General features: G+C 47.4%; 1 protein-coding gene across 1 annotated transcript; it reads left to right on the top strand.

Moving 5' to 3' along the window:
- Positions 1–11856: 11856 nt before the first annotated feature.
- On the top strand, positions 11857–13167 carry RASSF10 (Ras association domain family member 10). The gene has a single exon (XM_062495506.1). The coding sequence runs from the start codon at positions 11857–11859 to the stop codon at positions 13165–13167; it is 1311 nt and encodes a 436-aa protein (XP_062351490.1).
- The last annotated feature ends 348 nt before the right edge of the window (positions 13168–13515 follow it).

Here is a 13515-nt window from a genome sequence, read left to right as displayed (position 1 = left end):
ATACAAGAGCCTTTCTTTTCCTCTCTTTCTTAATTTTTTTTTTTAAGAAAAGAAAAGTATTTGTAGCCATGAGAAATCTTTTCTTCTCCTAAGGGCAAACTTTGAAAGTGAAGTAACTGTTACACACGTATATCCTATTATTTGTTAGCAGGTTTCACACAGGTAACTTGCTCAAATCACTTTGAAAACATTTCCTTTAATATAGGAACACAGGAGATAGTTAAAAGTATGCAAGTCTCCTGCTGAATGCCAGAGGCTCTGGGACGCTGAACTCAGCACTTTGTAAAATTATCTCCCTTCAAATAAACTGTCTACTGTACTGATTGAAAATGGAGAAAAGAGGTGGGAGCCAAATAATGCTAGGGAGAATTCAAGTCAATTTTGTGCCTACACAGCCTACACAGGGTCCTGGCCCTGACCTTTCCAGAGCTCTGCTTACCTGGAGGCCTCCAGCCCCTCTTTTGGAAACCATAATTAGCCCTATTAGCAAATATAGAAAACGAAATCTTACAGAAAGTTTAAGAACTGAGCAAATCCTGCACTCGGATTTCATTTCAACCCTTGATTAAAAGTTTTCATCCAAATCCACTCTAATTAAAGATGGTGGATATCCAGATATTTCTACCAAGCAGCTGCTCCACTTCCCAGGATTTAGTTCTGCTAAACCCTCACTGTCAAACATGCTGATCTGGGATTTCATCTCCTTGCAGCCAAAAGGCTCCATGTCACTGGCTGGGGCTGCAGGATGAGTAAGCAAGCATTCTAATAAGGCAAAGATGAGACTGGAACCTATCCTAGGCTATGAAGATTGGGAAGATTGTGCCATATAGCTCTGAGCACCTCCAGCTTTCCTTGAAACCTGTGGCAGCAGCCCAGGATCAAGTCTTCACTTATTAAGAATGTTAATTCTCCTGGGATTTTCAATAAGGTCTATTTTTCACTCCTGACATTTCTTCTATGCTACTAACATCAGAGTTTCTGCCAAATATGTGTGGCTTCTCTCTTTTTATCCAACTTTTCTTTTCAAAAAACTCAAACCCCACAGTGAAGACTTCAGTTCAGTTGTTTTCCCTCTTTTTTTCTTTTTTTAATTGATTGATTTGCTTTGTTGTTTTTGTATAGCATCTAGCCCAGTCCCTAGAAGGAGACTTTTAGTGGAGCTGGGTCATGCACAGCATGTTCTGAGACTGGGCACCCAAAGCACAGAGCTCTAAAGCCATGAACAACTTGACAAGCCTGAGGCTGTGCCTCTGAGCAAAACACTGAACACTGACAAGTTCCTTAGGAAAAACAGAAAAACAGCCCTCGAGCTGTCAAGAGCGCTAAAATCCTAAGATGGAGAAAAATCACTTAACTTTTCCTGCATAAAGGTTAAGAAACACTGCCAAAACCAATGACTGATGTTGGTACAAGGAGGAGAGAAATGAAACAGAAGAATGAAAGGCTGAAAAGAAGAGAGGACTTGTCATAACAATGAGGGATTTAAGTTTTGAGGTCAAGAATTTTTTAGTCTCCATTTATGCACTGATTCTTACTCAAAAACAACTGGCTGACCAAGTTTTGGAGCGAAAATGGATTTTTCTCATGATAAATGAAATTAAGTTTCCCTTGCTAAAACAAAGTTAATGGGATTCAAAAGTTGCTATGAGTTCAACAAAAAACTGCAGGCAGTGAAGCTTCAAAAAGATGCTTGAACCAAAGCTTAGGGTGACCTAAGACATCACAGCTTTAAGAAGTTAATTGACTTTAAGCTGCTAAAAATCTGATTTATGATGAATATTCCTAGCAGAAGTAACAGACTCATTTGTTTCCTGCATATAAAACACCCCCAAATTAACTTTATTTATTGTTTTATGCACTCATTAGTGACACATAAGTCCACACTGGATGTAAAATATATATGGGCCATTACAACAGCAGCCTTTGCAGATGGCACATATTAAATCATTAAAAAATTATTGCTCTTCAGTCATTAATGGCCAGGAAGCACCATAAATGTGGCCTTCTGGTGCTATTTTTCCCACTGAAGAGCTAGCTCTTGACAGCTGGTTTTGTAAGCACTGAGGAGAAATGCATGCAAGGCATCCAGGGCAATCAGCTGCCAGCAGAACCTACACCCTTCTCAGAAACCCCACGGGGCTCCCTGGGAATTGTTTGTAAAGGAAAGGCTGAGGCTGCAGGCTCCTGTCAGTAGCAAGGGAATTAAGACTGCAGAGAGCTCTGCAGCTCAAGGAGCTGGTGGTGCACGGAGCATCATCATTCTTTCCCCAGTGACAAGTGAGTGAGGTGGACACAACCTCACTGGTAATACTGTTGTCAATTCTTAGCTCAGCTGAAAAGACCCTTGTGCAAAGAGCCCAGCATGACACAGAATGGCAGGCACAGCAACCACCAGCCTCTTCACTTGCTGCATGTCACACCTGCATGCTTTTGTGAGGCTTTGCCACTGAGAACGCTCCTGGTCCCCATTTCTGCCAAGATCATTCACTATATTCTACAGCGCTGTGTCAATTCTTGTTCCTATCAATGTTGTTGTCACTTTCTTTCAAACAAAGCTCTAGAAAGTGTCAGAGCAGACTGATTTTCTTGACATCCCCTGAATTTCTCTTGTTTCCCTTGCACTGCATTTGATGCCATTTCCCCATCACTTCCATGGCAATTTCATACTTGTGCCTTAGCTAGGGTTCACACTGTCTTATTAAGCTGAAGGAAAAGGATAAAGCAATTTTTTTCTTATAAAGAGCAATGCAACAAGTTCTGAACAATTCAGGTGTCTCCGACAATGTTCTTGCTCAAACCTGTGCTGGGCCATCCTGAAGGAAATCCTTAATTTCCTGAGATCTTCTTGAGGCTCTCAGGAAAGCCATGCTTCAAAGAAGAACACATTTTCCCTGCTGCATGCACCCAACTCCAGGGATTTTCCCATATGACTTTAACTCAGGCTCCTTTCTCACATCACATATTACCACTCATGTTTTTTCACCAGCTTGGGCTGCTCCTCATTTTATTTTCTGTCATTCAGGACTTATTTGCTCAAGGCAAAGAAAGGCATCATAGAAATCTTCTTGCTTTCTAAAGAGACTTCTGGCCTCTGGACCTAATCCTGCTGCCACTGTCAGTGTCAGAATGGGGTCAGTGAATATCCACTGTCTATATTCAGTTCATCCTCTCTTTAAGTCCTTTTGAATTATGTTTTGTTGCAATAATTTTAAAAGCATACTTATTTATTCACCAATACATTTTATTTACTCATTTGAACTCCTCATAAAGGCTTGATTCAAGGGTAGTATGATGATCTAACAAGAATACAAAATAAAAGTGTTTAGAAATGGGTCAAAAAGACAAATGCCTTGAAGAAATAATATAAAAGTTCAGAAGAAAAGCTTTGGGAATGTTTTCTGCCAAGAGTTAGAAGACCACAACTGGAGAGAATGAGGCTGGAGTAATAACCACATAGTCTTAATTCAGTAAGGATTTCATTATAACTGAAAAGTAAATTACACCTCTTACCTATGGATTCATAGCTGCTTATTTAAACCTTATCTGAGTACAGCTCTGTGCTACAAAAGCTGAAAATCAACTACTGATCAGAAAAGCAGAACAGGTAAAAAAGATTGCCTGGTCAATTGTTATATCAAACAATTTTGTGGTAATACTGGCAGTGCTGAAATTTCCATTCATTCAAACACTGAGAATTCATCTGTCCTCTTTCCAGTCTGCCAAAATATCATACTGCAATAATACATTCTGCTTATACCACAACTCAGTTCAGGGTGGTTTCTGAGCTTTCAGAGAGATCCCTGTGACATATTCCTCTGGAGAAAAGGATACCACTGCTGTAAACAGGAGACATCCCCACATGATACAGAGATAGGGCCCCACTAGCACACGGGGTTTTGATTCTGATGGATTCCCAGGTGTTTGTGTTTGTGGGGTGATAGGATGAGCATACACATTTCATAGCCACAGATAGGAACACACGTCACTGACTGTTCTGCTCAAATAATACATAATTAAACCCCAGCCCTTTCTTTGTAGCTGCAGGAATTGCCTCACAAGATGCAGTGCACAGAGCCTGCCTGTGAGCACACGTGAACTGGACACATCTGCCAGCACCTAATACCAAGGATGATCTCGTCCTTTGTGGCAGTGATGTTGAGCAACCCCATTACTCACACTGCCAGATGTTTGTTCATGCCCAGCTGATGGTTCCAGCCCTCAGCACTCCAGGGCCAGCTCCCAGCAAAGCCTAAAGCCAAAAGTAAAGAGCTTTGTTATTGATCCCAGCTCCTCTACGCAGCCTCCACAGAAAAAAAATGAAAAACAAAAAAACAAAACAAAAAACCCAAACAAACAAACAAAATAAACAAAACAAAACAAAAAAAAACCAAAACAAAACAAAAAAAAAAAAACAGGAGAGCTTTCCACTAACTGTTTTGAACTTTCTGTTTAGAACTTTCTGTGCTTCCTGGCACTGACCCCCAGGAGAACACTGCTTTTGACCTGAGGCCTTGGAGAAGGCTTTCAGATTTGAGTGACTGAGTTGGGATCACTGATGTGTAGTTTGTGTAGAAGTGTGTGATATCACGTGGTGAAGGGTTTGGAATTTGGGGTTTTAGAATATAGCAATAAGGATGGGACAAGATGGAGGTTATTGGGAGTTGACTCTTCTTCCTTCTTGTTCCTTCTTCTTCTTGGTAGTGGTTGTAGTTTTTGGTTGGACAGAAAATCCCACAGTGCGGGTCACAGGTGTTTGGTCATTGGGTCAAAAGTGTAAATAATAGAGATGTTAGCTTTTAATTGGACAGTTAGGCTTTAAAAGACCTTATAACAAGCAAGATACAGCTCCATTTTGTTGCTTTTAGCTTGTTAACTGGAGTGCTGTAGAACTCACTCTACTTTAGATAAGAATTAATAAACACCTGAGTCTGAACACAAAAACTCTATCTCTCATGCTTCAATCCTGATTCTGAGTGAAGGCAGAAGTAAAAAAAAAGCTAGCCACTAATATATGGTGCCACTAATAACTAACCATCACCCCCATTAAGGCCAGAAAGGTCTGGTCCCTTCCACAGACATAACAGTGACCTGAAAAAGCCTTCATCTGAGTATTTATATGGGAAACTCTGTATCCTCTGTGCTACTGAGAGCACAGTTTCCTTACTCAGAAGACAAGGTGTATTCCAAAGGATATTCACAAGTTGGAGTGGGGAGAATCCACAAAAGTATTTGGAGTAGTTAAAAGCCTTCATGATAAATCTCAGTGACCTAGTTCATGTCTTTTGAGCCTCATGGTGAGAACTAAAGAAAGAAGCACTCAAGAAGTGAGACAATTGGACATCCTCTCAAGGGATTAGAGAACAATTTAATGTAAATTTGAACTTCATGAGGTTTGCCTGAGCCCGTCCCTCCAGCTGTCAAGGTCCCTTTGGATGTAATCCCTTCCCTCCAGCACGTTGGCTCCACCACACAGCTTGGTGTTGTGGGCAAACCTGCTGAGAGTGCAGTCAGTCCCTACCCATGGCAAGGAGGATGTAAAATGATACCTGTCCCAATCCTGACCCCTGGGGAAGGCCAGAAGGGTGCTGTGTGGGACAGCCTTTGCACAAGCCCAGGGAGATTATGTCAGTCACTCTTCTGGCACGATTTGCCCTTAGTGGCAAAGCATGGGGGTTGTACTTCCCTGTTTTCCATCAGTTCCCACTTCACTGGACTAGCCATGGCCTCTCAAACCCGAGGGACAGCAGATGAGCAACTTCATCTGCCAGTTCCCTTGGGACCCGTGCCTGCATCTCATCAAGACTTGTCCACCTCCAGGCTTCTCTGGTGGTCTTGGACCTGATCTCCTGCAGTGTGAGGTTCTCCATTGTCCCAGTCCCCTTGCCTTCTGCAGCTCAGGGTTGTGGCTGGAGTCCTTGATGGTGAAAATCAAGGCCAAAGGGTCATTTGGTACCTCAGCCTTCTCCAAGTCCTGAGTAACCAGGTGTCCTTTTCCTTATGGAGATGACCAGCGTTTCCTCAGTCTTCCTCTTATTTACCAGTGTACCTACAGAAGTTCTCTTGTTGTCCTCGGTGACCCTGGCCATCTCTAATTCTCTCAGGGCTTTGGCTTTCCTGACCTGATCCCTGGATACTTGGACAGTGTCTCTGCATTCCTCACACGACAACCTGTCCTTGTTTCCGCCCTCTGGAGGATTCCTTCTGGCATTTGAGCTTGTCCAGAAGCTCCTTGCTCATCCAAGTCTGACTTAATTTGTTGGGATGAACTGCACCTGAGCTTTGAGGAGGAAATCCTTAAATATTAACCAGCCTTTTTAGGCCCATCTTGACTTCAGGGCTTTACCCCATGGGTCTTTACCAAGAAGATCCCTGAAGAGGCCAAATTCTACTCCCCTGAAGTCCAAGATTTTGAGCTTGCTGCACAGTCTCCTTGCTGCCTTCCACCATTCCATGATGACTGCAGCCAAGGCCAATTCAAACCAAGACAAATCTATCAGAGTAATAGTGTAAATCCTTTTCATATACACTTGATACTTTTTGGAAAAGGAAGGTTATAGCCATCATTTGAGTCAGATCTGTCTCATATTTTCCCCAAAGCTTACTGGTGCAGCTCTGCTGCCTTACTGGGGATCAAAGCTTTGTGTATTATGCTTATGAGAAGGAGAAAAGTTTTCTGCTCTGTTCAACTCTTTCTGTCCTCTTCATTTATATCAAAAGAAAATCTGAAGCAGAAGGTGCGAAGGGAGAAGGATTCTTTTCTGTCCTGAGAGTATATATGACAAAGAATCAAACCCAAATTGCCAAGGATTCTGTTCAAAGATGAGAAGCTGGAAATCTGCATCCTTAGCACTGATCTCTGCTGTGCCCCCACCCTGCTGCATGACATTGGCTGAGCCTTCAAGGCAGGGGTAGTCTCCTCCCATGCATTTACATCACATCTAGCATATCAAGACTGCCAGGCTGCAGTTTAATATAAATATATGCCTCAACAATTTTCTTTAATGGCAGTCTATAGATGTACCTGCCCTTTGGAAGCACTGCAGAAAGATTTACCCAAGCAGCCCCCACTGATTTCACTGGAGATAGTTCCTTTCTGACATACCTGCTTGTACTCTGGGTGTGTGCACATGAAAAGAGAAGTTGGATGAAGAAACCAAAGCAATATCACCCAGTATCGGCTGCCATTATGCAAACAGGCCACACCAGACTCTTCCCAAGGGGACCTCGTAAGGATGGAGGGATCACAAGCCATGCGAGGCAAGGAATGACTCCAGATTTCCAGATATGTCACCTGTACTGGTTGCACGGTGGCGTTCAGAAGCAGGCAGCGCCCATCAGCTACTAGGATCTGAAGGAATTGGGTCAAGAGGTCACACTTACTGCTCACAGAACTCTTCAGCAGCTCATTACACTTCTTACAAGTCATCTTTAACAAAAGTGCCAGTTCCTTCACTGTCTTCAGCAGAACATCTGGAAGTAAAAAGCACTCTCCTGTCTAAAGCTGCTCAGGTACAAACTGAACAATTTTCTTCCCAGACTAAGCCTAAGACTACAAACTGTTTTGACTGGAGTCTGCATCCTGCTGCCAATACAGGGGTAGTTTTTCAAGTATTTCATTCTGTGCATGCTGACGAGGGATGATTTGGTTATTCACAGCATGATTTGGTTATCCAGCTTTATACCATCAGGAAAAACTGGGTACAAGAGAGAAAAGCACCCATAGGAGAGTGACCTGTAAGTTCAAGCAGCCCCTTCCCCTGCTCATCAACCCATACACGTCAGCAGCCACTGCAGAAGTTTGTAACACTCCCAGTCAGATTCTGTCCCAGGACTTCACCCATGTTTGTTGGGGCAAAATGTTAGAAAGCAATAAATAAAAGGGATGGAGAGCTAAACCTCCAAAAGCTCAACAGGATCATAGGAAGAGGAGCTGGGAAAGCAGCGTTGCTTTTCAGCATCACAACAAAGAGAAGCTTCTCCAGACAGCGATGGCTCAAAAGATTACCAGTTCCAGCCTGCCTCTGCCCATCCACCTAGGCTGTATTCTTTTGAACTGTAACCTCAGGAAAAATAAGTAAATTGTCCTGAGAGTGATCTAAAAAGTAAAAGCAACTCCACCATGGAAAAAAAAAAGAAAAATACCCTGAATGTGAATCCTTACACTTTCCCCATTTAAATGCATTAGAAAGAAATTAATTCTGTGTCTCAAATAGAGTGTTCTAAGACTTCCTCTTTGTTCCTGCTATATGAATAATGGAAGCAGAAAATACATTTGTATTTATTTGGTTTCGTTTCAAATAATTAAAAAAATATCTTGCATAATTTTATTTATTAAAAATATCAGGGCTGCAATTTCATTCTGATAAGTTCAGCTCAAATTAAAAAAAAAAAACAACAAAACAGACACCTTGATGTCCAACCCTGTAATAGGAATGCTGTTCTTATTACAAAAGACTTGCTAATTTATTTGCACACTTAAATGAAAAGGAAAGAATAGAAAGAACTTCATGTAAAATGCTAAAATATATCTGATTTCTCATCACTTGGCCTTGTAGTTCTCCTGTAGCAGATAAAAATAAACCACTCTATACCTGGACTTGAACTTTTTGATACAGCCTGAAATACCGATCCCATAAATCTCCTTTTGGGACTTAGGCAGCTCTTCAGACAATCATCAACTTTGAATTTTTGCAATTTATAAAATAAACCAAAAAGTACTGGCCATGAAGTAAGTTCTGGATAGCATTCTGCCAAGGAAGTTTGGGCTTCAAAGAAAGAGCGAAGTGTGCATTGATAAGGCAGTACAGAAACAGCCTCTGCATTACAGCAGACCACAGTTCCTACACTTTACATTTCAGTTATGTGATACGCTTGTTGCAGATGTTGTAGAAGACCTCCTGCACCACTGCTCTGTGGGGAAGGGAGCAGAGAGAGGAGCAGCTGTCCTTCCCTCAATCTGATATCCCAGGGACACTGATGAGGGCTGTGGTTTTCAGGCACAGTTGGCTGGAGGAGCTTTGTCTCCACCAGTGAGGAGGTGTTGGAAGGAGCCCGTGTGCCACTGCCTCCCATTGCCTCAGCAGGGCTGCATGGTGTCTGCTGAGCTTGCACTTTGCTCCTATCACCGTCTGTAGCTGCTGAACTAATGCCTTGCTCCTCATCTCCCTTTCTCATGGAATAATTAAAAGAAGGAGAGGAGGTGAGGATGGAGTTCAGTGACTAATGGTGCCAGAGTGAAGGAACCTGATTTGACTTGTGACACTGCCACTGCCTTGCTGTACAACCCTCAGATACCTTCAGGCCAGAGCATTCTTATCTTTAGATGAGATAAGAGCACCACCTTCCTCTGCAGGATGCTTTAAGATCCTGGGAGGAAAGGCAAAAATTTGCCTGCATCCAGTTGCCTTTCAGGATTCAGCCCTTCAAACTTTTGAAGCTTTGCCAGCAGTTTCCTGAGTTTGCAGACAGACTAAACCCAAACTCTTGAGGGTTAAACTTGAGATGAAGCAATGTGAATTTTGAATGCCATCTTTTTAACCAGGGATCGTATACACACACATCTAATAGATATGGCCTACCAAAATCAAGTGTTTGCCTTCCTAATCTTAATTTCACTCTTACTGCTTCCAACCAAACTGCCAACATCTTCATCCTTTCTCTGGCAATGCTGCCTTGGGGGCTTCACTGGGGAGGCAGAGCCAGCTTTCCATACACAGAGATGTGGTCAAGGAAAGACAGAACGATCATCTTCCAATTCCATTGCACAAAGCCAGGCTTGGATACCGGATAGATACAGGCAGTCAGACAAGTTGGAGCAGCTTTACCTGTGGGGAGCATAAAGTGCCTCTTGACATCACAACCTGCTCTTCCTGTACTGTTCTCTGCCAAAAAAAAAAAAAAAAATAGGTACAGACATTCTCATAGGAAACACATGTAAAACAAGATCAAAACTAAATGGAAAAGGCAAGGAACCGCCAGTAAAGGAGTAGGACAGTTTCTCACTGCCTCATTAATCCCTTTGCTGTACCTGATTTTTCAGAAGACAAGGAATGGTGTGTTTTCCCAACTTTCTACCAGCAACAAGGCTTTTTCTCCTACAGGTTTTTTTTTGTTTGTTTGGTTGGTTTTTTTTTGTTTTTTTTTTTGTTTTGTTTTGTTTTGGTTTTTTTTTTTTTTTGTTTTTGTTTTTTGTTTTTTTAAATCTTGAACCTCTCAGAGTCAAAGCGGAATCACAGTGCCCTGTTCCATGTCTCCTTCATGTCCAACACCGTGTTATTCTGGGGCAGTGTGAGCTGCCAGGGGTGCCCCAGAGTCCTTACCACCCCCTTTGTTAAGGTAATTTTGTTCTCTTCCAGGACTGCCACCGCTCCTCTGACCCTGAGTGGGTGATGATTTTAGGCATAACCAATCCACTGAACACAAAACCTGTCCACCTTGGGAATAACCTGCCACCAGCAAACGCCTTCCTCTGCACTAAGCACAGCAGTCCAGCACTTCTGACACATCCTGAGAGCAAAACACCTTGCCCTTGGAGCTGGCAGTGCCAGGCTTTGCCGTGGGACAGGAATATGCAGCTTTAACGTGAGGTTAAAGGCTGTGGTCAGGAAGCAAAATCCAGCCAGTTCCCATCACCCCTATCTCACGTGCCCTTATTGCAACATGCGGTGGCCAGCTCGGTTTGGAATCCCTTGACCTGCAGCAATACAGGAAAGGGGAGCAGGAGCGTGATCCCTGTGATCCTCAGCTGCAGGAATGCTGGCAGTCGGTGGTCCTGGTCCCTCAGCCCACTTCCTTGCGGGACAGGAGGTTGCACGTCACAATCCACCACCGTAATTAGCTGAATTACGCAGCCAGAGCAGGGACTGGCTCTTCCACGGAAATGCAGAAGAAGCTCGTACAGGCACTGCCCACACCGAGCCTGTTATTTTAGGGGAAAAGAGGACATTAGGCTACGTAATTGTTCCCTCGCTGTTTGGTACGCCCCAGCTCCGCTGTTCCCAACAGCAGAATGGCAGGAGTTAGGCTGCAGTGCCATGAGTCCGTCCTCATCCACTGGCTGTAACACAAACCTTATCCAGGCAAAAGCCCTCTTTACATGGCACAGTGATTTTATTGGCTCTAAAACTCCCTTGGAAGGTACAGGTTTGAGAGAGTTTTCTTTCTTTGCCCGTTATAGCACTTTTAAAACCACTTCGATAAGCCTAGGTCCGTGAACTCTGTGATGCAGTGAAAACCAGTGCCACAACCCTGCGTTTTATTACTATTTTTCACATCTTCTCATTTTAATCCGCAGTCCGAGACCGGGACCGATCCCGTCCCCATCAAAGCGCACAGCAAGCTCCCATTAAAATCTGGCGCAGCTAGTATTTTAATAACACTTAGACATTCCCGTCCTTTGCATATTTCATCCGCGAAGCGCTTCACAAACATGAATTTCCTAATTACAGGCGGATGATTTACTAAAACTGGAAATTCCTCACTAGTCCCGGCTTTCCCTTTGAAGCTCCAGGATTCGCTCCCGTCCCTCGGCACTTTGGAAGATCCCCGACGCCGCTCGCTCGCTGGATCGCGGCACGGAGAAGGAGGACACGGAGGAGACAGCGAGCAGCCCCGAAGAGCGGGCACCGGCGGATCCGTGCGCGGGCTGCGGGCCGCGATCCGCGGGGCTCCCGGCGCACCGGGCAGGAAGGGGTGGAGCGGCCGGGCGGGGTGCCGCGGGCGGGGAGGGGACGGCAAAGCATCCCGGCCGAGCTGAAGCCGGGCGGGCGGGCAGCGCCGAGCGCTCCCTCCGCATGGAGCGCCTGCCCGGCCAGCGCTGAGCCCGCGGCCCCGGCCGCCCGCCCGCAGCCGCCCCCGATGGAGCCCGAGGAGCGGAAGATCTCGGTGTGGATCTGCCAGGAGGAGAAGCTGATCTCCGGGCTGTCGCGGCGGACCACCTGCTCGGACGTGGTGCGGGTGCTGCTGGAGGACAGCCACCACCGGCGGCAGCGCCCGGCGCCGCCCGAGCCCGCCGGAGGGATGCTGTCGGGGCCGCCGCACTCCTACTGCATCGTGGAGAAGTGGCGCGGCTTCGAGAGGATCCTGCCCAACAAGACGAAGATCCTGCGGCTCTGGGTGGCGTGGGGGGACGAGCAGGAGAACGTGCGCTTCGTGCTGGTGCGCAGCGAGGCTTCGCTGCCCAACGCGGGGCCGCGCAGCGCCGAGGCGCGGGTGGTGCTGAGCAAGGAGCGCCCCGGCCGCGGCCTGGGGGCGGCCCGAGCCAGCCTGGCGCTCACGCAGGAGCGGCAGCGCCGGGTGGTGCGGAAAGCCTTCCGCAAACTGGCCAAGATCAACAAGAGGCGGCAGCAGCCGCTGGCCCGGGAGGCCTCGTCGGCGGAGAGGATGGAGACGCTGGTGCACCTGGTGCTCTCGCAGGACCACACTATCCGGCAGCAGATCCAGCGGCTCCGCGAGCTGGACCGCGAGATCGACAGGTACGAGGCGAAGATCCACCTGGACCGCGTGAAGCGGCACGGCGTCAACTACGTGCAGGACACCTACCTGGTGGGCACGGGCGAGCCCGAGCCGGGCCGGGAGCCGGGCCGGGAGCCGGGCCAGCCCGAGGAGGACTACGCCAGGAAGTGCGAGGAGGTGCTGCAGCTGCAGGAGCAGCGGGCGCAGCAGGAGGAGCTGCTGGAGCACCTGGCCGCCGAGATCCAGGAGGAGCTCAACGAGCGCTGGATGAAGCGGCGGCGGGAGGAGCTGGAGCTGGCGGCGGGGCCCGGGCAGGCCGACACGGACTGCGACACCACGGAGCTGAGCGGCGGCGGCGGCGGCGAGGGCGAGCTGCACCTGGAGCACGAGCGGGTCAAAACCCAGCTGAGCACCAGCCTCTACATCGGCCTCAAGCTGAGCACGGACCTGGAGGCCGTCAAGAGCGACCTGGACTGCACGCAGCGGGCGTGGGAGGACAAGGAGCGGGAGCTGCAGCGGCTGCTGGAGACGCTGGGCACCCTGGACGTGGCCGAGGCGGCGGCGGAGCCGCGCGGGGCGGCGGGCGGGGGGCGGCCGGCGGGCGGCTGGCTGCGCAAGGACCGCGCCGACAACGACGAGGACTCGGACACGGGGCTGAGCTCCATGCACAGCCAGGACTCGGACTCGCTGCCCGTCTGCGAGTCCCTCGTGTAGCGCCCGCCCGCCTCGCCGCTGCCAGCCCCGGGCGGAGCGCGGACGCCGGGGGGACTGCGGGCGGCCGTGGGGCAGGCGAGGAAACTCCCGGCGCAGGAGGCAGTCACACGGAGGAAACATTTTAATTTGAGCTCTGGAGTTGCAACTTGTTCTGACTAGTCGTCCGCGGGCAGCTCTTCGGCTGGCTCGCCGGTGCTTTTATCTAAAGGAAGAGAAAACCCACGGCGCGTTTGTGTTTCCTTCACGTCTGGGATTGTCCGCTTCTTAAATCCCGCCGCGTGCGTCCCCCCGAAGCTTCTCTTGCCGGGCCTATTAACCCTCCGGCTGCCCACGATCTCATTCCTCGCT

Source organism: Cinclus cinclus, chromosome 6, assembly GCF_963662255.1.
Source record: "Cinclus cinclus chromosome 6, bCinCin1.1, whole genome shotgun sequence".
Lineage (NCBI taxonomy): Eukaryota > Metazoa > Chordata > Aves > Passeriformes > Cinclidae > Cinclus > Cinclus cinclus.
The sequence above is the reverse complement of the archived record's forward strand: the minus strand, read 5'-3'. Positions and strand labels throughout refer to the sequence as shown.

Excerpts from the sequence above, each read along its gene's own strand:
- RASSF10 (XM_062495506.1), top strand. The coding sequence starts at position 11,857 with ATGGAGCCCGAGGAGCGGAAGATCTCGGTGTGGATCTGCCAGGAGGAG.